This window comes from Mesoplodon mirus (assembly GCF_964341445.2).
Source record: "Mesoplodon mirus genome assembly, chromosome: 7".
Lineage (NCBI taxonomy): Eukaryota > Metazoa > Chordata > Mammalia > Artiodactyla > Ziphiidae > Mesoplodon > Mesoplodon mirus.
In genome coordinates this window covers 82,241,972-82,269,270 of record NC_138983.1, presented here as the reverse complement: position 1 = coordinate 82,269,270, position 27,299 = coordinate 82,241,972, and the positions used below count along the sequence as shown (strand labels likewise).

Here is a 27,299-nt window from a genome sequence, read left to right as displayed (position 1 = left end):
CTCCAGCACCTCCCTGCCTGGGTGTAAGGAAAGCAAGTCTCAGAGCAAATTCTAGCCCCACAAAGACTTTGAGTAAACACACCTTCCCCAGTAAAGGGACCCCATCGATCAGCCTGTTCTGTAAGTTTGATGAAGTCCCCCCTCCGGCCATCATCTTGCAGGGAAGCGTCCCTCAAGACAGCCACGACAGGGTCGCAGAGGCAGCCGGAGTCACCCCTAGAGATGGCATCAGACGCCAGAACTCTAAGCTGAGACTGGACAGGGGCCCAGTTAGGGTCAGACCCCGAGGCCCTCCCTGGGGACACAGGCCCGTCAGTACCTTCCTCCAGTGGGAGCCGATTTCTTGAGGAATCTGAAAACAGATCAAGTCTTCCTCCTGAAAACTCAGTTTCCAAATTGAGATGCGCAGTCAGTGTCAAATAAACCCCAGATTTCAAAGGCTTCATGCCTCGAAGAAAAAGAATATAAAATATCTCCATATTTTTTGTCGATCACGTGTTGAAATGATGCTTTTTAATGTATTGGGTTAAATCAAATTGATCATTAAAAATTCCTCTCTTCTTTTTACCTTTTTAACGTGACTACGAGAACATTGAAAATTGCATTCTGTAGCTCCCTTTATTTCTCTATCAGTCACTGCTGCTGTAGTCAGTTAGGACTTTGCTGCTCAGGATCCAAGAGAGTCAGATGGGGGCAGTGAGCTTCAAATAAAAGTTTTCTAATCATGGACCTTGTTGGGAGGTGGAGGGAGAGAAAATGGGCAGCTGCTGAAGTTCCAGGCCCTTGTGTTCCTCGTGCCCCAGGAAACACTGTGGCCAGGGCTGCTCATTCAACACGCAAGGCTGTGCATTCTCTGGGCACCACAGGCCATCAGCTATGTCCACTAGAGGTTCTGGGGTCCACAAAGAGGTTTGAGACCTGGCTGGGGGGCAGGAATCTTTGATTCTAAAATGCATAAATAAAAAAGGCAGAAGCAAAATGAATAAATGATGAATGTCCACAAACATGACAGTGCGTGCTTCATTCATCATTAATGTTAATACTCATTAAAGTCTCATCACCACTGAAAACAATTTGTTCAGTTTCTCACTTCACAAGAAGATAAGAATGTGCAGTGACTGTCCAAAAACCATAGTCACTTGGAAATTTAAACTATGCTGCTTGGGCCCAAGTGATCTCACACGTAGAATTATAGAAATCTTTACAAACGTTTCTACACCAATAAAAAGAAATGTATTCAGTGTTGATGTGAGTGAATTGCGAGATGTCTGATGTGATACAGAGTGGGGTCCCCAAACACAATGCCATAATCCCTGAAAGTCATATAAAAAGGCCTTGTAATACTAGGGTAAATAAGAAAAAATATAGGAAAGCTTAAATGGCTATCAAGTGGATCCTAGTTAAACACGTTTGGCACACTTGGACAATGGACCACAATGCTACCCTGGAAAAGAACCAAGTACAGCCTCAAATACTGACATGGGAAGATGTTTTTGATATTGTTAGCTGAAAAGTAAGCTGGATAAGAATCTCTGTCATGTAAATGCGTTTTTGTTTTTTGAAAAGATATGACTGCAATAAAAAATATATAGCTAATGTTTAGTGCTAAATGCTCTACTTGAGGGGTCAGCAAACTTTTCCTGTAAAGAGCCAGATAGTAAATACTTTAGGATTTGTGGGTCACATGGTCTCTGCTGCAACTACTCAGCTCTGCCTTTGTAGCTGGAAAGCAGCCATAAATAATATGTAAATGATCACTGTGGCTATGTTGCAATAAAACTTTATTTACAAACATAGGTAGAATTCCAGATTGGGCCGCAGGGCCATAGTTTGCCAACCCCTGCTCTATATCATTATTCTATTTAATCTCCAGATAGCCCTTTATAGCCGAGACTATCAGTGATCCTAAATTATGTATGTGGAAACGAAGGCTTAGAAAGAGCAAATGACTTGCCCAAGGTCATCAGCTCTTATGCGGCATAGAAAAAAGTCTGGAAAGAGACACACCACAGTGCATCAGTGCAGTTAACTCTGGGGAAGAGAAATGAGGCAGCTCTTACCCTTTCCAGTCCTACTGTAATGCTTTCAGTGCATAAGTCTCATGAATGTGAAGGTTAATCTGAAAATATTTTTTAAGACTTTGGGGAAACTCACAGTCTCCTCTGCATTCTCTGTTGATCTTGTGTGTTAGTGTGGACCAACGCGGCAGAACTGTCGGAACAATCAGTGGCCGAGGAAATTCCTGGGGCAGAGCCCTACAGAGAAATTTTTGTGGACCAGGACCTGGCCCAGTACGATAAGGTGAGGGGTCTCAGGGAAGCACAGAGCTACAGCAGCAAGAGGGACCATGGAGAGATTGCCACTGCCTCTTGTTCTCTGTGTCTCAAGGACTGTCCCTTTTTCCTACTTCCAAGAAACCACCTCTTCCTCCCAAGACATTCAGCCAGTGGCCACTGCTCATTTTATCCCAAATAACATCTACAACTACAAGGTACTGAGCACCTACTGTGTGCTGGGCCATGTCCTGTGCACTTGACATTTATTAGCTCGTTAATCTTCACCATCTTCAAACTAGATTTTATCAGCCTCACTTTGCAGATGAGGAAACTGAAGCTCAGAGAGGTTCAGTGATGTGTTCACGGCTGCCCAGTGCAAGGAGCAGTGTTAGGATTCAAAGCGAGGTCTGGTTAGCTTCTCAGCGGGTACTTCTAACTCCCACACAGTAATCACTTGGTCAACCTTCAGTGATGGAACAGTGATGCAAAAACACGTTCCTTGCAGGAGGACGTGAGCCCTGAAGTCAGGGAGGCGTGGGCCGAGAGACTCGTTAAAGAACCAGAGAGGTTTAAAGCAGGGATGCGAGCAGAACAGGAGGATTCAAGCCATCCTGGGAAGGGCCCAGGTCAATTTCTCCCCACTTAGACACGACATGAAAGTTACTCTAAAACAAGCAGTCTATAATATCTCGCTTTCCTTCAGGGCCAGGGCCTGCTCCTGCAGCAATTCTCAGAGTTTGTGAGGAGCAGACCTACCTGGGGTTCTTGTCAGACACGGAAATCCAAACCTTCAGAAGGCAGGGGTTCCAACCCAGGCATCCTGGACCAGACTCTGAAAAATGTTGCAGAAAGGCGAGAAGACACACTCAGATTCTGTATTTATCGCTGTGTAACAAGCCATCCCAAAACTTAGCGGCTTCCAACAGCAATTCATTATTCCCCAGAATCTATGGGTTGACCTGGAAGGTTCCTTTGCTCGTGTCCCCTGGCCTTACTCATGCGGCCTCAGTCAGCCGCTGGCTGGGCCAGGCTGGTGGTCGGTCTCCATTGGCCTCCTTCCCACATCTAGGGCCTCAGCCAGGACGCCTGGACTGGTGCGCCCCTTTGTGCATGTGGTTTTTCATCACAGCACGGTGGTCTCGGGGTTCCCAGGGGGCCAGAGCAGAAGCTGCACAGCCTGTAAGAACTTGCCTGGAGATCATGCAGCATCACTTCCATTCCATTCCGTTGGTTAAAGCTAGTCACGGGGCCAGCCCAGACTAGAGGGTGGGGAAATAGACTGGATGGCAAAACTGCAAAGTATTTGTAGCCATTTTTCAACCTGCCTCAATTTTAACTTGCAAATATAGTGCAACCACTATAATTTTTTCTATTTATAGAAAAATTTTATAAGCCATTTATCATTTTTTCTATTTATAATAGAAAGAATTCTTTCTCTTTATAAGTCGTTTATACCCTGACTTGCCAGGACTCCTTCAAGTGACAATAAACAAATTAGCTTGAGGGGGAGCATCGATTAGCTCATCTTATTGGAAAATTTAAAGGGCCACTAGCTTCAGGTATGGCTAGATCCAGGAGCTTGAATAATGTCATCAGAACACCTCCCCACTACCAACTTCTCCCCTCTGTTTCCCTCAGTGTCTGGCTTTCTTCATAAGGCTGGCTTTGTGTGTTAGAAAAGACAAACTCAGGCAAACAAGCCTACATGATCCAAAAGGAGGCAAGATCCTCTCCCTCTGTAATCGATGTGTGAAATCTCTGATTGACCAGCTTGGGCCACATGCACATGGGGAGGTGGGACAGGAAGGAGCAGGGCACATGACTGACAGTCCTACCCAGACCAAATGGAAGGAGGAACGCTCCCTCCAGAAGGGCAAGGGGACCCTCAGCAGGAAAGCAGAACCCACAGCTGTCCACTGCCCTCTGCAAACTTCTTATATTCCAGCACTGGCACAGGGCCTGGCACTTAGTTGCTGCCCGATGAATGTTTGTTGCATGAGAAAGGAATAAGCACCTGGCTGATCATAACAGGGTGAAACAGGGGAAACTGCCCAGGAGTAGGGAATATGTCTGATGCTCTCTCTTGAAGTTTTGCCACCAACTTTCACAAGGACCCAAAGGAAGGCCCCTGGCAGCAGCTGGCAATGTCAGACAGGCTTTCTCATGAGCAAGACCCTGTCCTTCCCCAGGTCACGGAGCTAGCAGGTTGTGAGGCTGACTGGACGGCTCTCCTGGGAATGAGCTGGCCCAGAAATTGCCCGTTTACCTCCTCCCGTGACTGCTTTGGAAAAGGCCTCTGGGGAATTTTTTCTTCTTCTTCTTCTTCTTCAGTTTTTCTGACATTTTATTGATAACGTCTGGTGAGAAGTTTGGGGGAATTTTTTTTTTCCTTTTTTGGAAAACCTAACCAATTCTTTGGCTGCAGAGCTTTATCACTGGAGAGATGGAGGACAGGGTTAATTATACCTGTGGGTACAGTCTACCAGCAATTTTGTTTTTCCAGCCGAAAGTTGACATGAGCCCATGCAAATAAATCAGTATTCCTGTCTCATTTACTTTCCAGATTGAGTTACCTGGAAAAAATTCATACATGAATAGCCAAAAGAGGCAGGAAATATTAGAAGAGAGGAAAGGGAAAACAAATAGTTAAGAATGTTTTAAGTTAAAACAAATAACCCTCATTATAGGCAGAATGTGGTCAAACAGAATGTTGTTTTCCTAACTACCTTTCCTAGGTCCCCAGTGTGCTAGGCTGAATATTATAAATGAAAACACTCTAAGTAAACTTTCTAGCAACAAAAGTTCCCAAGTGGGATGGTTGTTCTTAATATGAAAGTCTAATTCTCGGGGAGAGGAAAGTTTCCGTACCTGTGAGGTATAGACATCCATTACAGGAGTCTATATACAATTACCTCATTTTAACCCAATTCTTGTCTCTATGAGATTTTCGAAGTGACAGAGATAGCCTTGAAAGTCTGCTTTTTCCCTCCCTGCCTGCCCTCACCTTCCCAAAGAATGATACCATATTTTTCCTGTCTTTCTTTAAATGGGCTCAGCCTTACACCCAGACCCACACCTAGTAAATTTCCCATCTGGCCTCCACCCAGGATGAAATAATTCGGCTGCTGGGAAAAGAAGTCAGCCGTCTCTCCGATTTTGAACTTGAATCTAAATACAAAGACACCGTGATAGCAAGCCTGCAGAACCAAGTGGCCAACCTGAGCCAGAAGCTGTTGGAAACAGCTGCCTCCAGGCAGAAGGAGAGGGTGATCCCGCCCAAGTTTCAGGTTCTGCATGAAGAGGACGATGCCCAACAGAGAGAGATCCAGAGCTTGAAAAACCAGGTAGGGCTCAGAGACAAGTGGGTCGGGGCCTTGGGGTCACAACACAGGGTGACAGCTCTCAGGTAGAGCCTGGGGGGAGCCACCCAGGTAGTTAGAAATGGGCAGTGAGCACAGCATGGTGAGGAGTACAGTTCCAGGGAGTGCAGGGTTGGCAAGTTTCTAGCCTTGTAAGAACAATATTAGATTTGATTAAGTGCCTACCATGTTCAGGCCCCGGTGCAGGTGCTTTGGGTGCATTAGCTTATTTATTTATTTACTTACTTATTTAATTTATTTATTTAATTTATTTATTTATGGCTGCATTGGGTCTTCGTTGCTGTGCACGGGCTTTCTCTAGTTGCAGTGAGCAGGGTCTACTCTTCACTGTGGTGCATGGGCTTCTCATTGCAGTGGCTTCTCTTGCTGCAGACCATGGGCTCTAGGCACGTGGGCTTCAGTAGTTGCAGCATGAGGGCTTCAGTAGCTGTGGCTCGCGGACTCTAGAGTGCAGGCTCAGTAGTTGTGGCCCACGGGCATAGTTTCTCCACAGCATGTGGGATCTTCCTGGACCAGGGCTCGAACTCCTGTCCCCTGCATTGGCAGGGGGATTCTTAACCACTGCACCATGAGGGAAGTCCCCTCATTAGCTATTTAAACCTCAGTCTTCTGACAGATGCCATTCTACAGATGAGGAGACTGAGGCACGCTCAGAGATGCCCAGAAGCTTGTTACAGCTTGCACAGCAAGTGAGAGACAGTGATGTGATTTGGGCTCAGCTCTGCCACCTTGTACACCTCATGCTTTCACATCCACTTTGCATTTCCACCCAACTCCTGTCGCTTCAGTGACCACTTCTCACACCCACCCAGACCCAGCCAGAAAGAGCTGGAGATGGGGAGAAGGAACCCCACAGTGTTCCAAACACTGAGGCCTTTATCAAACCCTGAAGGCAGCTGCTGGTTCATTTATAGGGAATTTCACCAAAAAATCTCCACCCAGAATGTCTGGGTTTACCAGTCAACTTCCTTCCTCCTGAAACTAAATCCAAAAGAAAAAAAAATTTTTTTTTAAGTTTTAAAGAACTACTTTACAATTGGCCACTGATCTTGTACATAAATTATATCTCAACAACGTTGATAAAAAAGCAATTGGTCATTGATGAATTTTGGCCTCAGTGCATAATTCTGCTTAAAACCGTAGTCAGATTTGGTTCAACATGACGGAGTAGAAGGACATGCTGTCACTCCCTCTTTCGAGAACACTGGAATCACAGCTAACTGCTGAACAATCATCGACAAGAAGACACTGGAACTCACCAAAAAAGATACCCCACATGCAAAGACAAAGGAGAAGGTGCAAAGAGACAGTAGGAGGGGCGCAAACCCAATAAAATCAAATCCCATCACTGCTGGGTGGGTGACTCACAAACTGGAGAACACTTATACCACAGAAGTCCACCCACTGGAGTGAAGGTTCTGAGCCCCACGTCAGGCTTCCCAACCTGGGGGTCCGGCAATGGGAGGAGGAATTCCTAGAGACTCAGACTTTGAAGGCTAGTGGGATTTGATTGCAGGACTTTGGCAGGACTGGGGGAAAGAGCGATTACACTCCTGGAGGGCACACACAAAGTAGTATGTGCATTGGGACCCAGGGGAAGGAGCAGTGACCCCTATAGGAGACTGAACCAGACCTACCTGCTAGTGTTGGAGGGTCTCCTGCAGAGGCGGGAGGCAGCTGTGGCTCACCAAGGGACAAGGACACTGGCAGCAGAAGTTCTGGGAAGTATTCCTTGGCATGAGCCCTCCCAGAGTCTGCCATTAGCCCCAACATAGAGCCCAGGTAGGCTCCAGTGTTGGGTCACTTCAGGCCAAACAACTAACAGGGAGGGAACCCAGACCCACCCATCAGTAGACAAGCAGATTAAAGTTTTACTGAGCTCTGCCTACCAATGCCACAGCCAGCTCTACCCACCACCAGTCCCTCCTATCAGGAAACTTCCACAAGCCTCTTAGATAGCCTCATCCACCAGAGGGCAGACAGCAGCAACAAGAAGAACTACAATCCTGCAGCTTGTGGAACAAAAACAATATTCACAGAAAGACAGAAAAGATGAAAAGGCAGAGGGCCATGTAACAGATGAAGGAACAAGGTAAAACCCCAGAAAACAACTAAATGAAATGGAGATAGGCAACCTTCCAGAAAAAGAATTCAGAATAATGATAGTGAAGATGATCCTGGACCTCAGAAAAAGAATGGAGGCAAAGATCGAGAAGATGCAAGAAATGTTTAACAAAGATCTAGAAGAATTCAAGAATAAACAAACAGAGATGAACAATACAATAACTGAAAAAAAAACACACTAGAAGGAATCAATAGAATAACTGAGGCAAAAGAACGGATAAGTGACCTGGAAGACAGAATGGTGGAATTCACTGCTGCGGAACAGAATAAAGAAAAAAGAATGAAAAGAAATGAAGACAGCTTAAGAGACCTCTGGGACAACATTAAACACAACAACGTTCACATTATACGGGTCCCAGAAGGAGAAGAGAGAGAGAAAGGACCCGAGAAGATACTGAAGAGATTATAGTCAAAAACTTCCCGGGGCTTCCCTGGTGGCGCAGTGGTTGGGAGTCTGCCTGCCAATGCAGGGGACACGGGTTCGAGCCCTGGTCTGGGAAGATCCCGCATGCCGCGGAGCAACTAGGCCCGTGAGCCACAACTACTGAGCCTGCGCGTCTGGAGCCTGTGCTCCGCAACAAGAGAGGCCGCGATACTGAGAGGCCCACGCACCGCGATGAAGAGTGGTCCCCGCTTGCCACAACTAGGAGAAGCCCTCGCACAGAAACGAAGACCCAACACAGCAAAAATAAATTAAAAAAAAAAAAACAAAAAAAACAAAAAAAAAACTTCCCTAACATCGGAAAGGAAATAGCCACCCAAGTCCAGGAAGCACAGAGAGTCCCATACAGGAGAAACCCAAGGAGAAACACACCGAGACACATCGTAATCAACTTGGCAAAAATTAAAGAAAAATTATTGACAGCAGCAAGGGAAAAATGACAAATAACATACAAGGGAACTCCCAGAAGGTTAACAGCTGATTTCTCAGCAGAAACTCTACCAACCAGAAGGGAGTGGCATGATATACTTAAAGTGATGAAAGGGAAGAACCTACAACCAAGATTACTCTACCCAGCAAGGATCTCATTGAGATTCGATGGAGAAATCAAAAGCTTGACAGACAAGCAAAAGCTAAGAGAATTGAGCACCACCAAACCAGCTCTACAACAAATGTTAAAGGAACTTCTCTAAGTGGGAAACACAAGAGAAGAAAAGGACCTACAGAAACAAACCCAAAACAATTAAGAAAATGGTCATAGAAACATACATATCGATAATTACCTTAAACGTGAATGGATCAAATGCTCCAACCAAAAGACACAGGGTTGCTGAAAGGATACAAAAACAAGACCCATCAATATGCTGTCTCCAGGCGACCCACTTCAGACCTAGGGACACATACAGACTGAAAGTGAGGGGATGGAAAAAGATATTCCATGCAAATGGAAATCAAAGGAAAGCTGGAGTAGCAATACTCATATCAGGTAAAATACACTTTAAAATAAAGAATGTTACAAGAGACAAGGAAGGACACTACGTAATGATCAAGGCATCAATCCAAGAGGAAGATATAACAATTATAAATATATATGCACCCAACATAGGAACACCTCAATACAAAAGGCAATCGCTAACAGCTCTAAAAGAGGAAATCAACAGTAACACAATAATAGTGGGGGACTTGAACACCTCACTTACACCAATGGACAGATCATCCAAAGAGAAAATTAATAAGGAAACACAAGCTTTAAATGACACAATAGACCAGATAGATTTAATTGGTATTTGTAGGACATTCCGTCCAAAAACAGCAGATTGCACTTTCTTCTCAAGTGCGCACGGAACATTTTCCAGGATAGGTCACGTTTTGGGTCACAAATCAAGCCTCAGGAAATTTAAGAAAATTAAAATCATATCAAGCATCTTTTCTGACCACAACGCTATGAGATTAGAAATGAATTACAGGGAAAAACCTGTAAAAAAAACAAACACATAGAGGCTAAACAGTATGTTACTAAATAACCAAGAGATCACTGAAGAAATCAAAGAGGAAATCAAAAAATACCTTGAGATAAATGACAATGAAAACACGACTATCCAAAACCTATGGGATGCAGCAAAAGCATCCCATAGTTCTAAGAGGGAAGTTCATAGCTATACAAGCCTACCTCAAGAAACAAGAAAAATCTCAAATAAACAATCTAACGTTACACCTAAAGGAACTAGAGAAAGAAGAACAAACAAAACCCAAAGTGAGCAGAAGGCAAGAAATCATAAAGATCAGAGCAGAAATAAATGAAATAGAAACAAAGAAAACAATAGCAAAGATCAATAAAACTAAAAGATGGTTCTTTGAGGAGTTAAACAAAATTGATAAACCATTAGCCAGACTCATCAAGAAAAAGAGGGAGAGGACTCAAATCAATAAAATTAGAAAGGAAAAAGAAGTTACAACAGACACTGCAGAAATACAAAGCATCCTAAGAGACAACTACAAGCAACTCTCTGCCAATAAAATGGACAACCTGGAAGACATGAACAAATTCTTAGAAAGTTATAACCTTTCAAGTCTGAACCAGGAAGAAATAGAAAATATGAACAGACCAATCACAAGTAATGAAATTGAAACTGTGATTAAAAATCTTCCAACAAACAGAAGTCCAGGACCAGAAGGCTTCACAGGTGAATGCTATCAAACATTTAGAGACGAGCTAACACCCATCTTTCTCAAACTCTTCCAAAAAATTGCAGAGGAAGGAACACTCCCAAACTCATTCTCTGAGGCCACCATCACCCTGATACCAAAACCAGACAAAGATACTACAAAAAAAGAAAATTACAGACCAATATCACTGATGAATATAGATGCAAAAATCCTCAACAAAATACTAGCAAACAGAATCCAGCAACACATTAAAAGGATCATACACCATGATCAAGTGGCATTTATCCCAAAGAGGCAAGGATTCTTCAATATATGCAAATCAATCAATGTGATACACCATATTAACAAATTGAAAAAGAAAAACCATATGATCAGCTCAATGGATGCAGAAAAAGCTTTTGACAAAATTCAACTCTGATTTATGATAAAAACTCTCCAGAAAGTGGGCATAGAGGGAACCTACTTCACCATAGTAAAGGCCATATATGACAAAGCCACAGCAAACATCATTCTCAATGGTGAAAAACTGAAAGCATTTCCTCTAAGATCAGGAACAAGACAAGGATGTCCACTCTCACTACTATTCTTCAACATAGTTTTGGAAGTCCTAGCCACAGCAATCAGTGAAGAAAAAGCAATAAAAGGTATCCAAATTGAAAAAAAAGAAGTAAAACTGTCACTGTTTGCAGATGACAGGATACTCTACAGAGAGAATCCTAAAGATGCCACCAGAAATCTACTAGAGCTAATCAATGAACTTGGTCAAGTTGCAGGACACAAAATGAATGCACAGAAATCTCTTGCATTCCTATACACTAATGATGAAAAATCTGAAAGAGAAATTAAGGAAACACTCTCATGTACCACTGCAACCAAAAAATACAATACCTAGGAATAAACCTACCTAGGGAGACAAAGACCTGTATGCAGAAAACTGTAAGACACTGATGAAAGCAATTAAAGATGATAGCAACAGATGGAGAGATATACCATGTTCTTGGATTGGAAGCATCAATATTGTGAAAATGACTCTACTACCCAAAGCAATCTACAGATTCAATGCAATCCCTATCAAATTACCAATGGCATTTTTTAGAGAACTAGAACAGAAAAGCTTAAAATTTGTGTGGAGAGAAAAAAGGCCCCGAATAGCCAAAGCAGTCCTGAGGGAAAAAAATGGAGATGGAGGAATCAGACTCCCTAACTTCAGCCTATACTACAAAGCCACACTAATCAAGACAATATGGTACTGGCACAAAAACAGAAATATAGGTCAGTGGAACAGAATAGAAAGCCCAGAGATAAACCCACACACCTATGGTCAACTAATCTATGACAAAGGAGTCAAGGATATACAGTGGAGAAAAGACAGTCTCTTCAATAAGTGGTGCTGGGAAAACTGGACAGCTACATGTAAAAGAATGAAATTAGAACACTCCCTAACGCCATACACAAAAATAAACTCAAAACGGATTAGAGACCTAAATGTAAGACCAGACACTCTAAAATTCTTAGAGGAAAACATAGGAAGAACACTCTTTGACATAAATCACAGCAAGATATTTTTTGATCCACTTCCTAGAGTAATGGAAATAAATACCAAAATAAACAAATGGGACCTAATGAAACTTCAAAGCTTTTGCACAGCAAAGGAAACCATAAACAGGATGAAAAGACAACCCTCAGACTGGGGGAAAATATTTGCAAAGGAAGCAACTGACAAATGATTAATATCCAAAATATATAAAGAGCTCATGCAGCTCAATATTAAAAAAACAAACAACCCAATCCAAAAATGGGCAGAAGACCTAAATAGACGTTTCTCCAAAGAAGATATACCGCTGGCCAAGAAGCACATGAAAAGCTGCTCAACATCATTAATTATTAGAGAAATGCAAATCAAAACTGCAATGAGGTATCACCTCACACCAGTTAGAATGGGCATCATCAGAAAATCTACAAACAACAAATTCTGGAGAAGGTGTGGAGAAAAGGGGACCGTCTTGCACTGTTGGTGGGAATGTAAATTGATAGAGCCACTATGGAGAACAGTATGGAAGTTCCTTAAAAAACTAAAAATAGAATTACCATAGGACCCAGCAATCCCACTACTGGGCATATACCTAGAGAAAACCATAATTCAAAAAGCCACATGCACCCCAATGTTCATTGCAGTACTATTTACAATAGCCAGATCATGGAAGCAACCTAAATGCCCATCGACGGACGAATGGTTAAAGAGGAAGTGGTACATATATACAATGGAATATTACTCAGCCATAAAAAGGAACAAAATTGGGTCATTTGTAGAGACGTGGATGCATCTAGAGACTGCCATACAGAGTGAAGTAAGTCAGAAAGAGAAGAACAAATATCCTATATTAACGCATATATGTGGAACCTAGAAAAATGGTAAAGATGAACCAGTTTGCAGAGCAGAAATGGAGACACACATGTAGAGAACGAACGTATGGACACCAAGGGGGGAAAGCGGCAGGGGGTGGGGGTGGTGGTATGATGAATTGAGAGATTGGGATTTACATGTATACACTGATGTGTATAAAATGGGTGACTAATAAGAAAAATATAAAAAAATAAATAAACATTTTTTAAAAAGAGAGAGAAAAAAAAAAAACGTAGTCAGTGCTTGGGGGCCCTTGTTCTCTTGTTCTCTGTTTACTGTCTTTCCCTCTGTAACCGATTCTAGGTACACAGTTTCAATCCTAGAAATGGTGCTGTAGAAAGGACACAGATTGTGTATGGTGAACCTAGGAGATTCTAGCAGGAAACTGTAAGCTCCATGAAGGCAAAGGTTGGTCCCAGTAACCTTCTAGAACTCTGTTAGGACCGTGTCTGTTTGTTTGTTCTTTATTCATCCATCCATCCATCCGTCCATTAATCCAAAGAAATATTTTGGGGGGCCTATCCCATGCCATGCCCTCTTCCAGGCTCTGAGAATTCAGCAGAGAACAAGACAGACATGATCCTTCCCCCTGTTACGCTCTAGTGAGGGAGACAGAAAAAACAAGTTAACAAATACATGCTCTAATATTTAAATGAACTAATGACTCTCCTTCAAACCTGGTTTTGAAAAAACAATGAAAGTAACAGGTCCTGTAGGAATTATTAGTGCAAACAGCTACCTTGACAGGTAGCTGACACATTAATGAGCATCTTTTTCTTGAACTGAACCCAATTTTGCTGAAATATTCCTTTCAGTTATTCTCCCATTTCAGAGGTTTCCTGAGAAAATGACATGTCTTTTTCAGGTACATGGATGAGGCTGAATTATTCCCACATACCTTTTTTATTTTTGGCCATACCACGCGGCTTGCAGGATCTTAGTTCCCTGACCAGGGATCAAACCCAGGCCTCCAACAGTGGAAGCACAGAGCCCTAACCACTGGACTGCCAGGGAATTCCCCACATACCTTTTTTTAAATAATTGAAATATATTTGACATAGAATATTATATAATTTCCACATATCTTTGAATATCAGCTGGTCCCAATTTGAGTTTTATTTAAAGTGGCTGCCGATATCTGGGGGAAAAATGTTTTTTTACAAAGAAATTATCTAGAAATAATTACACTGATGCATCATGCTCTTGCCTCCCCTACCACTGGAGCCTCACTTATAACTGAAGAAGAATATTTTATAGCAAGGCATATATGAACCAGAGGCTCCATCGGTTTGAACTCAAATCGAGTTTCATCCACTGACATTTTAGTTTCTTAACTATTCTACTGCCTGCAGAGCATTCCACCAGAAGTATAAGCCACATGGCAGGTTGATTTATGGTTCTGATTACTTTATGTGTTTTCCCTGGTCCCCGAAGGTGTGTGCATAATGATTTGCTCTCAGAGATCTTCGATCCGCTACAATATCAGTAGAAAATTCTTACCTCCATGTGCTCTTATACGCCTGTGCTAATTAGAAGCCAAATTATCATCCTGAAACAATCACTCCTCCTAGCACTCTTAACTTTCTTATGATTCAGTGCCCATTTTATTACACAGCTTAACAGACATTAAACATCTTGGAATTTATGTCATTACAAACAATATGGATATTTACTTTGATAGTAAAAGTATCAAAGAGGTTTGAAGACTCTTTGGAGTTTTCCAGCAATCCGAAATCCTAAAACTCTGACACTCAGATTGAAATATTTTCAATCTGTCAAAACCACTGGAGTCTTAGAGGGGAACGTATGTTTTCCCTTCTGGAAGTTTGTCTCTGTGTGTTCTATCTCTGGTATCGTGCAAATAAAAGCATTAAGCTGAGAAGAGCTTACAAACACTTTCAGTGTTCCAAGGACCTTTTATGGAAAAGTTGTAGTTCCCCCCAACAGAGAAAAGTAAGATGTGAAAGAATTTTTTCACTGAAAGTTTCCAAAGCACAAACATGCAAAAGTATAGCCTTGGGGAGAGTGGGGGTCAGAGTGGCCTGTGTCCCCGCAACTTCTAGCATAGACCCCCCCCAATAATGTCTCAGGTGCCCCAGGGAAAAAGTAAGTGTAACTGCCCCAAATGTCCTAGACTCTGAACCATGATGGTGTATGAAACGAGTCAGAAAACTTGTGAGACCTTGACGTATCTGTTAATTCTACCAGAGTAATAATGACAAGATTTCCAAGGACACAAACCAAGACCAAAGGCTGTGAGCGCCATCTGGTGGCCATATCAGCACGCCCGAACTCCATTACCTGGGCATGCCCACCACCTCCCCCCAATCTTTTTTTTTTTTTTTTTTTTTAGCATGATGCCCGAAACCTGGTCTGATGGTAAACAGGGAAATTCCTGTATTTCTTCTTTTGGAGGGATTATTTTTATTTAAGACACTGAGTCTCTATTTACTCTTATAACAGTTATTTTTAATTTAATGCACGTTTTTAAGTTTAAAAAGGGAGCTGCTTCTACGAAAAATGCTAAGAAATTATAGTGGGGCTAGCCAAGAGACATGGGAAAAATGGTGAAAGTGGTATATGAATGACTGAAGTTTAGGAACTCTCTTCGGGTGGGGTTGCCAGATAAAGTAAGGACACCCAGTTAAATTTGAATTTTAGAATTTCGTTTTAGCGTGTGTCCCAAATATTGCATGGGACACATTTGCACTAAAATATTATTCGTTATCTGAAATCCTATTTTAAGTGAACATCCTTTTTTCCTCCCCTAAATCTGGCAACCTTACCTTAGGAGAACAAAGAAATTGCACCCAGGACTTCCCTGGTGGGACAGTGGTTAGGAATCCACCTGCCAGTGCAGGGGACACGGGCTCGAGCCCTGGTCCGGGAAGATCCCACATGCCGTGGAGCATGTAAGCCTGTGCGCCACAGCTACTGAGCCCTCGTGCCACAACTACTGAAGCCTGTGTGCTTAGAGCCCAGGCTCTGCAACAAGAGAAGGCGCCACAATAAGCCTATGCACCGCAACAAAGACCCAACGCAGCCAAAAATAAATAAATAAATAAATAAAATTTATTTTTAAAAAAAGAAAAGAAATTGCATCCTTCTCCTTGTCACTTCCGTTTTGATCTATCAAAACAAGCTAGTGGGGCTTCCCTGGTGGTGCAGTGGTTGACAGTCCGCCTTCCGATGCAGGGGACACAGGTTCGTGCCCCGGTTCGGGAAGATCCCACATGCCGCAGAGTGGCTGGGCCCGTGGGCCATGGCCACTGAGCCTGCGCATCCGGAGCCTGTGCTCCACAACGGGAGAGGCCACAACAGTGAGAAGCCCGCGTACAGCGAAAAAAAAAAAAAAAAACAAAACAAGCTAGCTCTTGTCCTGTCTACGGATTGCTTGACATTTATGCCCCAATAAACGTGTCCCTGTGGGAGTACTGAGGCCTGACATCTGAAAAATCACAGGGCAAAGGCCCACAGTGCACCTTGAGGTGGGAATGTCCGGGCCACTCAGAACAAGCAGTCTGGCCACATCAGACCGAGAGGGAGGGGGTTCTGGGCCCAGCTCTCTTTCCCGGCCTCTCGGGTACCTGCTCTGTGGAGGCTGAGGCCTGGCAGCTACTTTCAGGCCCTTACCAACGTTGCATTTGATGGAGAGCCTTCCGCACCCCACGTGTAGACCTAGACCCCTGGAGGGGGGCCCGCCCTTGAGGGGGCTCTGAGCCATGGACTTAGAGGGTGCTCACAGCAGCCATAGATAGAGCCGGCCTGTGGTGCTCCCACCCACGATTCCTGTATTTCCTTTATTTTTTTATTATTTTTTTTGTGTGTGGTACACATGCCTCTCACTGTTGTGGCCTCTCCCATTGCGGAGCACAGTCTCCGGATGCGCAGGCTCGGCGGCCATGGCCCACAGACCCAGCCGCACCGCGGCATGTGGGATCTTCCCGGACTGGGTCACGAACCCGCGTCCCCTGCATCGGCAGGCGGACTGTCACCCACCTCGTCACCAGGGAAGCCCCTGTATTTCCTCTTAATAACAACCACACTGGCGTTTAAGTGAGCCTGGCAAGGCTTACAAATGCACACATAAAGATTACCAACTACCTTCCCCAGAGACGGACAAGGGAAGTTGAAGCTAAAACACACCGTGAGGGCTTCCCTGGTGGCGCAGTGGTTGAGAGTCCACCTGCCGATGCAGGGGACACGGGTTCGTGCCCCGGTCCGGAAAGATACCACATGCTGCGGAGTGGCTGGGCCCCTGAGCCATGGTCGCTGAGCCTGCGTGACCGGAGCCTGTGCTCCACAATGAGAGAGGCCACAACAGTGAGAGGCCCGCGTACCGCAAAAAAAAAACCAAAATAAACCCAAAACAAAAGAAAAAAAACACCCAGTGGGTAGTCAGAGGAGAGGACCGTCAATAGCTCTTCCCCCTGTGCCGTGTGCCAGGCTTGATCTGAGCACTTGTACACATGCTTACTTATTAAAATACTTCTAACAATCCTATCAGGTTGGGACCACCATCACCCCGTGTGCAGACTAAACAAAAGGAAACAGAATATGGCGTCCTCCTTGTGTTCACAAAGCCCGTTAACTGGCAGAGACAGGACTTGAAAGCCACAGTCCAGCTCCCGAGTCCATGCCATGCTTTACAGCCTCCAACTTCTCACGCTCATTCCTAGAGCCACCTGGGAAGGAGGAACCAGGCAACTAAAGACTGGGTTTGAATCAGACTCCATGTCTGACCAGCCGCGTGATGCCGAGCAGGGGGCCTCGCCTCTCTGAGTCTCAACCTGGCTCCCTTGCAAAATGGGCACATTAATGGGAACGTCAGCCTTCAGCAACGCTGTGACGAGTATCAGTGTAGCACGTGTGAACGGGCTTTGTAAACTCTGGAGTGTTCTGTGAGGTATAAACTACCCTCTATTCTCATTAGAGGGAATTCATTTCATAACCTGCTCCTGGCTTTTGAACTTTGCTGTGCATCCAGTCAGTGCTGGATGATCTGGAACCAACAGCTGGTCTATTTATGGCTGAAAACCCACAGGTCATAGGAAGACAGCAGCACCGGAGCCCCTGGGTGGCCACAAAGATAAGGTTCGTGTCTTGAGGACCGATGACATGGTGGTCACTGAAGGAACAGGCCCCCTCCTGCCCCTTCCACTAGTGACAACGGAAAACCTTGATTTCCCCAACACCCCGATCCAAGATCAGCCCGACTCTTTGCCCAACGTTGGAGAAGTACCGGCGTGTCCTGCAGGCCTGGCTGGCCCCCTCTGACTGTGTGTTGCCTCCTTCCACAGATCAGTGCCCTACAGCAAGGCTACAACCAGGTGCTGAGCCAGACCCTGGAAATCACCTCCCTGAAGCACGAGGCCGAGAACTTAAGGAGGGACGCCGCAATCACGTCAGGTGAGGCCCTTCTGCATTCAGGCCCCAGAGCTTCTGCCCTCCCCCTGCAGACATCACCAGTCAACCAGCGCACCTGTGCCCGTGACATGGGTGCAGCCTCAGGGATCACCCGTGTCGGTGCATTAGAGTTCTGCCTCAGTGGAGGTTTCTTGCCACCCAGTTCCGAGGGCAGGGCCTGGTAAATATTTGAGAGAATGGTATCTCTTGGCTACAAGGTCTCCTGAGCACTGGCCCCACCAGGGAGAACACAGGTCGCCTTGTGGCTTGGGTGGTTCCACAAAGCAGCCTGAGTGCAAACTAGAGCGTGGACAAAATGGGGTCACTCCTTTAAGGCACCCATAGTCTCACCCATTTCAGCCGAGTGCACTTGGGCCCAAAGGAAACCATTTTCTATTTTGATCAGAGGTTGTTGCCTGATAAAGGGCTTGGGTTGGGAGAGGGGCAGCCAACGCACAGCTGTGACTGAGCTTTGATTCCCTGGATTCCTTCATTGCTTCAACATGTTTCTTGAGCTCCTTCTAGGTGTCAGGCCCCGTTCCAGGCTCCGGGGAGGGAGAGCCAAGCAAGACAGTCAGATTCCTGTACTCACAGATTTGGGAGGGGGTGACAGACAATAAAAGTAAAGGGATGAATAAACAAGCCCACTTCAGAGAGCAGTGCTGCTGTGGAGAAAATAAACTGTGTGTCGTGGTGGCCAGCGCTTCAAGGGGGGAGGCCAAGGGGGACCAGCTTAGTGGGTGTGCAACCATGGAACTCAGGTGGGACTTGAACCCGTGGGCTGGGACTCGAACCCAGTCAGAACCCACTATCTTTTAATCGAGATCACGCATCTGGTCTCGGGACTTAATAAAGCTCAGGTTCTTTATGTCTCATCGCAGAAAGAATTCAGTGAGAGACAAAGTAAGAAGTGGATTTCTTTAGAGAGAAACACACTCCACAGACAGAGTGTGGGCCATCTCAGAAGGCTAGAGGCCCCCAAATATGGGGCAGTTAGTTTTTATGGGCTGGGTAATTTTATAGGCTAATGAGTGGGAGGATTGGGACAACTCTAATATTTTGGGGAAGGGGCGGGGATTTCGAAGCATTGGGCCACCACCCACTTTTTTTTTTTTTTTTTTTTTCTGTACGCGGGCCTCTCGCTGTTGTGGTCTCTCCCGTTGCGGAGCACAGGCTCTGGACACGCAGGCTCAGTGGCCATGGCTCACGGGCCCATCCGCTCCACGGCATGTGGGATCTTCCCGGACCGGGGCACGAACCCATGTCCCCTGCATCGGCAGGCGGACTCTCAACCACCGCGCCACCAGGGAAGCCCCACCACCCACTTTTTGACCTTTATGGTCAGCCTCGGAACAGTCCTGGTGCTGGTGCGTGTGTCATTTCGCTCATGTGTTACAATGAGCCTGTAATGAGGCTCCAGTTCCCCTGGAAGTCGAATCTTATGCCCCCTTGGACCTAGCCGATTCTAACCAGTTTATGCTGTATCCTCCACGGCTATGTCCTTCTTTTAGAGAGGACCTGATTCAGGTGGGCAAGGACAAGCCAAGGGCAAGCGAGGCTGCGTGGAGTGAACAGGGGATTGTGGGGCTGGGCAGGGTCGGGGGGTCTGGGTTTTTATTCCAAGGGTGTTGGGAATCCAGTGGAGTTTTTTAAGCCGAAACTGACATGCCTAGAGACCTGAAGAGGATGGGACCACTCACAGACGAGGGGAGGGAGAGAAGCAGGTGACAGGGAGGAGGCAGTGAGCCTCGGAGGGGCACATCACTCTGAAGGCAGCCAGCGCGTAGCAGGAAACATGCCCACAGCTGTAGAAGCCAGGCACAGCACTGAGTCACACGTGAATCCCCATCTCTGTATGAATCTGTGCTTTTCTTCTGCCTCACTCTGCAACTTAATCACACCCAGCCCCACCCCCTGCTGCCCCCAGGTCTCTGCTTATTCTCCTCCCTCACTTGGGATGTCCTCAGATATTTTCTGAGCACCTCCCCCAGGCTAGGTGCTGTTCTGGGCACCAGGAATGGAAGGATGAACTCGCTGGTCCTCACCTTCCTCCCGTATGTCGGCCAGTGAAACCTCATCCAAGCATCAAGCCTGTCTCAGATCCCACCTTCTCCGATCAGGGAGTCGGACAGACCTGGGTTGGGATAATGCTTGAGATGGGCTGGACCCACTCAAAGTGTGGCAAGCCCCAGAGGGATTTCCAAGTAACTGAACTGTGTCCTGGAGGCAAAGCTCATTCTTAAAATGAAATTCTGGAGCATTTTGTGCTTTATTTCATAGACATTCTTGATTGAAACCTACCACTAAAACTGGGCCTGATGTTCTTTTAAGAAAAGAACCGTAGGAGATAACCCAATACCACTGCATTTATGCACCCTTCTTCCCACTTTTATTCAAAATGATACTACAATGCAAGAGGGAAGAGATATGGGGAGATATGTATATGCATAACTGATTCACTTGGTTATAAAGCAGAAACTAACACACCATTGTAAAGCAATTATACTCCAATAAAGATGTTTTAAAAAAAATGATACTACAGTAATGGAGTAGTTATCTATTGCTGCATAACAAGTTACCCCAAAATGTAATGGATAAATCCCCAACTAATATTTATGATCTCCCCCAGTATCTGTAGTTCAGGAATTTGAGCGGGGGGTGACTTAGTTCTCATGAGTTGCAGTCAAGATGTCGGCTGGGGCATCAGTCATGTCATCTAAAGCCTCGGGGGGAGCCGGAGGATCCCCCTTCAGAATGGCTGCTCATGTGGCTATTGGCCGGAGGCCTTAGTCCCCGAGCACACATGCTTCTCTCTAGGGCTGCTTGAGTTTCCTCAACACAGCAGTTGGCTTCCCCCAGAGTGAGTAATTCGAGAGAGAGCAAAGAGGAGGCCACAGTGTGTTTTATGACCCAGCCTGAGAGGAAACAGTCCGTCATTTCCACAGTATCATATTGGTTAACCATGGCAGCCCTATTCAGGTTGGGAGGGGCTACACAAGGCATGAATTCTAGGTGGTAGGGATCATTGGGCCCATTTTGGAAGCTGGCTGCCGAGAAAAACAATACGCGCCCTGTAACAAACATAATTTAGCTACTTTGTGTTCTTGGGACATATCGCATCATTTGACCCTTACAATAACTCTGTGTGGGACAGACAGTGGGAGGTGAAATAGCTTGTCCAAGACCACCAAGCTAATAAGTGGTAGAGAGGGTTCCAAACTCAGAGGACTGTGAAACCAACCACCCCATCAATAGTGTCCAGCAGTGCCCTCTGGCACACGCCCGTCTCCTGGCCTCTGGAGCAGAATTCCTAGAACTTCCCTGTGCTGGGACTTTGTTCCCCAGGCCCATGGTGTGGCCTCTCCTCCCAGGTGTGCCTGGCCTGTGCCCACAAGGGGCCCCCAACGGCTTCTCCTCTCGCTGGTGCTGACTGCCCCTCATTCTCACTGAAGCCTCAAACCCTGTTCCGTGGACTTTGCTCTCATTCCCATTCCTGCTCTGTGACCCTTGGAAAAAGCCTCCCCAGTCCTAGGAGGGCACCGGTGGTGGCCCGGGCTTGGAAAGTCTTGTCCAAACGTTGGCTGACAGCCATGGTGTTGCCAATAATCCTTCCTGCCTCTTTCACCTCCATGAGTCTTTTGTTTTGGTTTGGTTTGGTTCTTTTACAGAGATGGTGTCATCTTTGCAAAGAGACGTGTTAGTAAAGGATGGTCAAGTTCAACAATTACAACAGGAGGTGAATCAACTGAAAAGTGAGAACAAAGAAAAGGATCACCAGCTCGAAGCCCTCAGCTCCAGAGTGAGTGTCGGGTCATCAGCAAATTGTAGCTGCGAAAAGCAGACACAGTGGAGTCACATGACACACGGTGGTGAGATGAAGCCAGTGCCCAAGGACACAGGGAGGGTAGCTGCTGGGCAGGTGGCCAACTTCTCTGAAGCCTTTCAAAGGACAGCGTGTATGTGGCTCAGAAGAAGCATAATAGATTTTCAAGTCCAGCAAACATTTTCTAACCCCTATTATAAATGAGTTTGTTTAATCCCAGCAACAAACACACCTATGAGCATATACTGCCAGTACAAAGTTTAACATTAAACAGAATACGATCTCTCTGTGAGCAAGGATGACCACACGGCTGCATCGTGGTCCCAGCACCGCTGGTTCTCATAACTGTCTTCACAGCAGAACGTCTGAAGATCCAGATGCAAACACGCAGACGCTCATTTCTTCCTTAGACTTTAGTGTGTAGAATGTCTCTATGGAAGATGGACGTGGTAGGCAAGCAAAGAGCTTTTTACATGTAACTTTGACTATTTGCAAATCTTGCCTTCAATGCTAACTTTAGAATCCTGCCTCTATAGTATAAGATTTCTCAGTATTTGCATGATGTGCCTGTTTCTGTGAGTCAAGGTAAAACCTCAAAGCTTTCATCTCATGTGGCAACTCAGAGATTCCCAGAGGCTACCCGATAGCTAGGTCTGCATGGGGGTGGGGTGAGAACAGATCTTGAGGTTCCAAGGAAAAGGCACAGTAAGTAATACCTGGTACGTAGTACCATACCCAGTTTGGAGCTGGTGAAAGGCACTGCATGAGCTTTGGGATCAGACAGACCAGGGTCCCATCCCAGAGCTTTCTTTTATTGTAACTTATTTGGCCTCCATTTCCCCAACTGTGAAATGGGGATGACAAAATCGTTTTGCGAGAAGTGGGAGGCTGGTTTTCGTTGTGCTCTTCTGCCTCTGCCCGAGGTCGGCTGCCTGGCCAAGCCCTCTGCATTCGTTTCTCCCAAGCAGAGTGTCTTCCCAGGCATGTGCTATAGCTGTTTAATGTGGTGTGTGTGTGTGTGTGTGTGTGTGTGTGTGTGTGTGTTGGGGACGGGAAGGGGATGCAGAGCTGGTGCTAAGTAGAAGGAATCTGCAAAGACAGCACCTGCTTGGCTCTTCTACCTCCTGAAGTGCATTTGGATGATTTATGTCCCCGTTTCCCCTTCCTCGTTGACCTTGGAATGAGGTCCCTTCTCCTCTAGACTGTGCTGCCCAATAGCACAAGGGCTCGTCACCACCAAGGGTACTGCTCTTGTGAACATTTGAGATGCCTTTTTTTTAATGACATATATCATGTGTGTTAATTTTAGAAAAATAAGTAGATGACATTGAGAACAAAAAATAAAAAGAGAGGAGAGGAAATGCTACCTTCAGAAATAAGTGTTAATATTTTCATGTATGTTCTTCCAGTCTTATTTCTATATATTGCCTAGAAATCAATCAATCAATCATTTTATAGTGAATTTATACTATGCACATTTTTTAAATTTTTAAATGCTTACTATTTTCCCGTGCTAATAAATCAACGCTCTTATCATTCGTCTTAAAAGCTACATACTTTCTCCTGGATGTACCCAGTGTTATAAAGTGGTCTGCTATTGTAAACAACACTTGGGTTGTTTCCTCTTTTTTTTTTTCTTCCACTGTTACTGACAATTCTGTGAAGAGCATCCTTGAAACTACAGATTTACTTATTTGTCCAGTCATTGTCCTTAAGGTACATTCCTAAAGTGGGAATTGCTGGGTCAAAAGAAGGCACATCCATCCTTATGCCCTTAATGCCTGTTGCCAAGCCGCCCTCGGGCAAGACAGCTCCGTTTACCCCTCCACACCAGTCGGGGCAGTTGTTTCTTTGAGATGCAACCTGCACAAAAGCCCTAAGATGGACCCGAGCTCACTGGCTCGGCCCCCTCCACCCTCACCGGTCACAGCGTGAAAACATCCTAATTCCTGCACCCTAAGTACCCAGACTCTACAAAGCTGGATTTCCCCTGCAGTGAAGTTTGCTGGCTTTTGAAGAGGAACTTAGATGCTCTATTCCTCAGAACTCAGGAGAGGGGTGAACTGGGAAGGACTGCAGGATCCCGTGCTCCCATCACACAAATGGTCTCGCCTCTCAGAATTCAGAGGTGTGATTGGGTTATACAGCAGGAAACACTCCTGGGCATGAACACAGGTACTTGGGACCCCCAGCCAAGCCCCCGTGGCCTTGTCCTTTTTCTCCACAGTGCTCAGTGCTGAAAGAAGAGTTACAGAAGGAAGATGCCCAGAAGGAGAAGTGGGAAGCCCAAGAGAAAGAGTTAAAACTCTGCAAAACCGTGCGTTGAACCTCCTGACCCCTAGGTGTCCACTGAAAGCCTAGATTGTGGCCTTGAGGGTTTTGGAGGGGTTCCTTGGCCCATTAGCTAGCACAAGCTCTGGGGCTTTCTGGGTGTTTGTCTGTTAATGTAGTCTCCTAATTCTTTGATTTGCTGGCCTCAAAGAGATGGGTGAAAAGACCATGGAAAACACACTCTCCCCAGATTTTCTGGGCAGTTGGCTCAAGGCCCCTCATCAGGTTTCCCCTGGGGAAAGGGACGGGAGGTGGCCACCGTATGCTGCTAGAAATTCACCGTGGTCCCTACCCCTGGACTTGTGATGCCCAGACTTTCATGATCCACTGTCACAAGTTTTATCACAACCCTGAACACTGTTATTAACACAACTCTTCTTGAAGTATTTTTGCTTAAATACATTCAATTTTACAACAATTCATAAAAACAAAATAAAAAGCAAATGTATCACTGGCCTTGTATGGAAGGTGAACATAAAAATTAACACAATGAAAAGATGACCACTCAATGTAAATGTTCACCCCCTGTACCGGCCCGAACCCTCGTGCACATCACCAGGCATACGTTTTCCATCCGTTGGGAAGGACGGTGCCTGTGACGGGGGCAGGAGACATGTGTTCTTCTCTCTGTGAGGAGCACACTTTTCTGCCTCAAATGAGAAAAAAGAAAAATGTCATTGTTCTTTTCTTCCAAACTGTGCCCATTGTGTCTTCCAAACAGCCCTTATTTAGATTGAACTCAAAAATGTGCCCCAAGGAAAGAGACTCTAATGAGTGGATAGGTATCTTGTACTGTTTAATCCAGGATCCATGCTTATCTTCAAAAGAAACTGAAATTTTCCCTCACCCAGCACTTTCATTGCATCTGTTGAAAGAAAGTCTACTTTGCCTCAAATACGTGGAATTGTCCCCCAAGGGAAGGAGTTAAGCGAATCCCAGACTAGGTTTCTGCCTTAATGAACCGGATGAAATGAGTTGTGAAGTTGACTTCCCTGTTGTTGGAACTCTTTCAGCAAATCCATGACATGGAAAAAGAAATGAGGAAGCTCAGGGTGGAGCTGAAAATGAGCAGTACCGAGCAGAGCCTGATCTCTATGACGCTGCGGGAAAAGAGCAAGGTATGGCAGGGACAGGTCGGCCTGGGAACCACTCTGGGGCCAGCACTCCACCTGCATCATCTCTGTTCATCCTCACAATGACCCCATGCGGTCTATACTGGTATTAACCCCACTTTACAGTCGGGAAAACTGAGGCTCACAGAGGTGAAGGAAGTTATCCAAGTTCACTTGCATAAAGTAGTTGTGGCAGAACTTGAATCCAGGTCTGCCTGACTCCAAAGCTCCTGTGTGTAACCAAAACCCTAGACTGCCTTCAGATCTTAATTGTGAAATTATCTAAGAAAGAATTGATCCATTAAATCAAGTTTGCCAATGATGTTGATCCAACTTAAATTCTCATATTGATTTTTTTTGTCTTTTTGTTCCATCATTGAGAATGTTTTTAAAAATCTCAACATGTTTGTAATTTGTGTGTTTCTTCTTTTAATATGAACGATTTTTGCTTTATATATTTTGAGGCTGTGTTACTAGGTGCATATAAATTTAGAATCCTAATACTTCCTGTAGAGCAAAACTTTAGATCATCATGAAATGTCCCTTTTCATCTCTAGTAGTGTTTCTCCCTTAACGTCTCCTTTGTCATTCAGATTCACCACTGGCTTTCTGTTGGTTAGAGTTTTCATACCATATCTTTTTCATATGTTCTCTGTCAATTTTTGTCTTAAGGTTTAGACATATGCCTTCAAATAGCGTATCATTTTTACAAAATCCAGTTTGACAATTTTGACTTTTAGTCCATTTATATTATGTAATTACTCGTGTCCTGGGGTTTAAATCTACCTTCTTGCTCAATACCAGTTGTACCATCTGTGGTATATTCCTTTTTCTCTCCTTTCTTGCCTCCTTCTGAGTGGATGGTTTTCTCTTATTCCACTTTCCCCCTCTATTAGCTTGGAAATATTTCACTTTTTTACTATTCTCTTAGTAATAGTAAGACAATAGCATTCGTCCTTGACTCACCAAAATCACACATTAATTAAGTTTTTCACTCTTCTACTATTCTCTTAGTAGTCATCCTGAAGACTACAATATGCATTCTTTTTTTTTTTTTTTTTTTTTTTTTTCAGTACACGGGCCTCTCACTGTTGTGGCCTCTCCTGTAGTGGAGCACAGGCTCCGGATGCACAGGCTCAGCGGCCATGGCTCACGGGCCCAGCCGCTCCGTGGCATGTGGGATCCTCCCGGACCGGAACACGAACCGATGTCCCCTGCATCGGCAGGCGGACTCTCAACCACTGCGCCACCAGGGAAGCCCTGCATTCTTAACTTACCAAGAGGCAATAGTAGTTGATAATTATGCCCTTCTCCTTGACAGTGCAATGAGTTTCAAACACCTTAACTTCACTTACCCCCTCCAGATTTATAAGCCATTGCTGTCATTTTCTAAACTCCTCTTGATACTTAAAACCCCGCAAGACATTATTAGTGTTTTTCTATAGTCAGTATCATATCCACACATTACCCTTACTGTTGCTTGTCTTTTCTGCATCTCTGATCACCCACCTGGGTTCATTTTTCTTGTGTCTGAAGAATACCCTTTAATGTTTTCCCTCATTGTGGCTCTGCTGATGACAAATTCTCAAATGTGCCTGTGTGTCTGTCTGGAGATGTATATTTAACCTTCATTCTTAAAACACATTTGACTGCGTATTGAATTCTACAAGGGCAACTCTTTTCTTTCAGCACATTAGATACAGCATTAGATATGTCACTATTGTCTTGTGGCTCCTATTATTCCTATTTAGAAGTCATCTGTAAGCCTAACTGTTGTACCTTTGCATAATCTGTCTTTTTCTCCGGTTGCTTTTAAGATTGTCTTTTCCCTTGAT

General features: G+C 45.0%; 1 protein-coding gene across 1 annotated transcript in view; it reads left to right on the top strand.

Annotated features, from left to right (window-relative positions):
* The window catches only part of LOC309808833 (forkhead-associated domain-containing protein 1-like), a gene marked incomplete at both ends in the record, with an annotated part of 80,142 nt that overhangs the window by 43,589 nt on the left and 9,254 nt on the right, over positions 1-27,299 (top strand). The window contains 6 exons of the mRNA XM_082629406.1: positions 2,192-2,301; positions 5,384-5,620; positions 18,093-18,201; positions 21,867-21,997; positions 24,249-24,338; positions 25,366-25,470. Coding sequence (XP_082485532.1) covers positions 2,192-2,301; positions 5,384-5,620; positions 18,093-18,201; positions 21,867-21,997; positions 24,249-24,338; positions 25,366-25,470 — 782 coding nt within the window. The remainder of the gene's footprint in view (positions 1-2,191; positions 2,302-5,383; positions 5,621-18,092; positions 18,202-21,866; positions 21,998-24,248; positions 24,339-25,365; positions 25,471-27,299) is intronic.